The 2,817-nt window shown below is 56.9% G+C and overlaps 1 protein-coding gene across 1 annotated transcript in view; it reads left to right on the forward strand.

Annotated features, from left to right (window-relative positions):
* RFC3 (replication factor C subunit 3) overlaps positions 1-2,817 on the forward strand; it is a 39,705-nt gene that overhangs the window by 8,199 nt on the left and 28,689 nt on the right. The window contains exons 4-7 of the mRNA XM_007958608.1: positions 158-255; positions 584-765; positions 1,969-2,105; positions 2,184-2,282. Coding sequence (XP_007956799.1) covers positions 158-255; positions 584-765; positions 1,969-2,105; positions 2,184-2,282 — 516 coding nt within the window. The remainder of the gene's footprint in view (positions 1-157; positions 256-583; positions 766-1,968; positions 2,106-2,183; positions 2,283-2,817) is intronic.

Consider the following 2,817-nt stretch of genomic DNA (forward strand, 5'->3'; position numbering starts at 1 on the left):
TTTTTTTTTGGCAACTGAGCACCTTAACCACTGCAGCACCAGGGTTTCTATTGAACATAATTAGGAGTTCCTGAAATTACGAACCACCATCCTCTTCGTTTTCCTGACCATGGCCGTGTGTGCGTGTGGAACGGTCCCCGTTGTGTCTCCTGTGCAGTGATGCTGGCAGCAGTGACCGGGTGGTGATTCAGGAGATGCTGAAGACGGTGGCTCAGTCCCAGCAGCTGGAGACCAACTCTCAGCGGGACTTCAAAGGTACGTCACAGAGACTTCCTCTCGAGGCAGACCCTCCCACGGTCAGTGATGGGGGTGTGAGGGTATGGAGCGGGAAGGGTAAACTGTGGGTCAGAATCAATCTGGCAGTTAGTAACAGGTGGTGGTCTTAGGCCTGGGTGATGATGGCAGTGTGAAATACAACTGAAATAAACTACCCAGCCTTCTGCTTTAATCTGTTGTTCGCAAAAGGGAAGAGTCATGCAATAGGCCAGGCTTATTCTTCCCAGTTTCAGTCTGGGGGTGGTGAGGTCAGAGAGGAGGAGCAGAACCCGCAAGTGGAGGCCGGTTGTGTTTGTCTGGTTCGCAGTGGTGCTGCTGACCGAGGTGGACAAGCTCACCAGGGACGCTCAGCACGCCTTGCGCCGAACCATGGAGAAGTACATGTCCACCTGCAGGCTGATCCTCTGCTGTAACTCCACCTCCAAGGTGATCGCTCCCATCCGGAGCCGCTGCCTGGCCGTCCGTGTGCCTGCCCCCAGCGTTGACGAAGTGAGTCCCCGCAGACCTGGCAGCACAGGTCCTGCCCGGGGGCCGTGTGGGCCGCTGAGCTTGTTTTGTCACGACGCGCTGTGGGACGCGGCAGCCCCTTGGGGCCGGCTGTGAGCCTGGACACTCACCGCTAGTACATACGTGAACGACCATGGTCGGTAGCCACTCCCAGCTCCAACTCACGGCCACCCTGCGTGCCGCAGAGTAGAACGGCCCCATAGCTTCTGCTAGGCTGCAGTCTTTACGTGATGGGATCAGCAGGTCTTTCTTTCCGAGGTACGTCCAGGTGGGTTCGAACTGCCAGCCTTTTGGTTAGTAGTTGATCATTTAACTGTTGGTACCATCCACGGCCTCCCAAGCCTGTAGACAGACAGACAGACAGACACACACACACACACACACACACACACACACATATCCCCCCCACACACCCCCCAGGTGCCAGTATATGAAAAGTTCTTTTTTAAAACCACGTTTTGTTTTAAAGAAGTGAGTATTAGTAACTTTGCTAAGCTAGCTGTGGGCCAGTTCCATAGTGTCTTCCGAGTCAAGCTGGTTGAGTTGACTCTAGAAGGAGTCTCGGGTTCTAGAGAGAAGTGGACGGCCTCTTCCTTCTTCCTAGTCTGTCGCAGTCTATAAGCTGGGCTGTTACCTGTTGGCGTGAGCAGTTTGCAGTTGGCTCCTACCCCAAAGGCTGGCGGTTCACACCTCCCCAGGGACACTGCAGAAGAAAGCCCTGGAGGCCTGTTTCTGTGAAGATGACATGCGAGTAAACCCTGTGGGACAGTTGCACTGGGTCACGTGGGGTCGCTGTGCGTTTGAATGGACTTGTTAACGGTCGGTTGATGGTGATGGGTTAAAGGTCTTTAAGGAGCCCCGGTGGCACAGCGGGTAAGGGCTGCACTGCTGACCAGGAGGTTGGCAGCTCAGCCCCACCCACGGGCTCTGTGGGAGGAAGCCCCGGTGACCTGCTCCGATAAAGATGGCAGCCTGGGAGACGCTACGGGCGGCTCCGATCTGTCACATGGGTCCCTGTGACTCGGAAGAGACTCGCTGTCAGCCAGCAGCAGAGGGCCTTTGTATGAAGAGTCCCTGGTAAAGATAGGGGGACTTGTGGTGACGATCTGTAGGGTGCTGGCGGCGGCAGCAGTCTTCCTCGTGTGCTTTAAGGAGCGTGTCCCCCTGTTTGCCTCTGACTTGCAGATCTGCCATGTCTTATCCACTGTGTGCAAGAAGGAGGGCCTGACTCTGCCCGCGCAGCTGGCACGCAGGCTGGCGGAGAAGTCCTCGCGGAATCTCCGGAAAGCCCTCCTGATGTGCGAGGCGTGCCGAGTGCAGCAGTGAGTGAGGGCCAGCCACCCGGGCGCTGGGGGCCCTCCCACACCGCCTCAGTGACCGACGGTTCTCTCGCCGTGTAGGTATCCCTTCACTGCAGACCAGGAGATCCCTGAGACAGACTGGGAGGTGTACCTCAGGGAGACGGCCAATGCCATTGTCAGCCAGCAGAGTCCACAGAGGTAAGCAGCGTCCCGACGCCCAACAGCTGTTCCCGTGGCCAGTGCAGCTACTGTGTTTTCAAGGAGCTGTTTCATGCTTGCCCCGTGCCGTTTGCATTTAAACCTTTAACCCCGGTGGTCAGCTCTGAAGCAGAGGCAGGGCCTCGTTTGTGAAATCCTGGGGCTCAGAGTAGCTGACGGAGGAACCCATCTCTCGTCTGCTGATTGGTGCAAGCGGAACGCGTGGAACCAGTCTGGATGGATGGTGTGGAGGTTAAGGTTGCATGTCAGCCGGGCCGTGGTTCGGAGTGACTGGCAGCCGATGAGGCTGTAATCACTCCCAGCATGGACTCTGCTGTAGTTGCGTTGGGGGTGGGACCTGCTTTCAGGCCACGTGGAGAAGCTGTGGGAAGGGTCGCTATCTTTTTGGCACATGGGATCCCGCGTTTGGCTGAGTCTTCATCTTTGGTTCCAGGGCTCGACCAGCGGCCCTTCATTTTGGCGGCCCATCTTGGGGTTGTTCCTAGACTTTAATCGTGGTCCGCCATGTTGCCTG

The sequence above is a fragment of the Orycteropus afer genome, unplaced genomic scaffold, assembly GCF_000298275.1.
Source record: "Orycteropus afer afer isolate SDZICR_OR568_19922 unplaced genomic scaffold, OryAfe1.0 scaffold01039, whole genome shotgun sequence".
Classification (NCBI taxonomy): Eukaryota; Metazoa; Chordata; class Mammalia; order Tubulidentata; family Orycteropodidae; genus Orycteropus; species Orycteropus afer.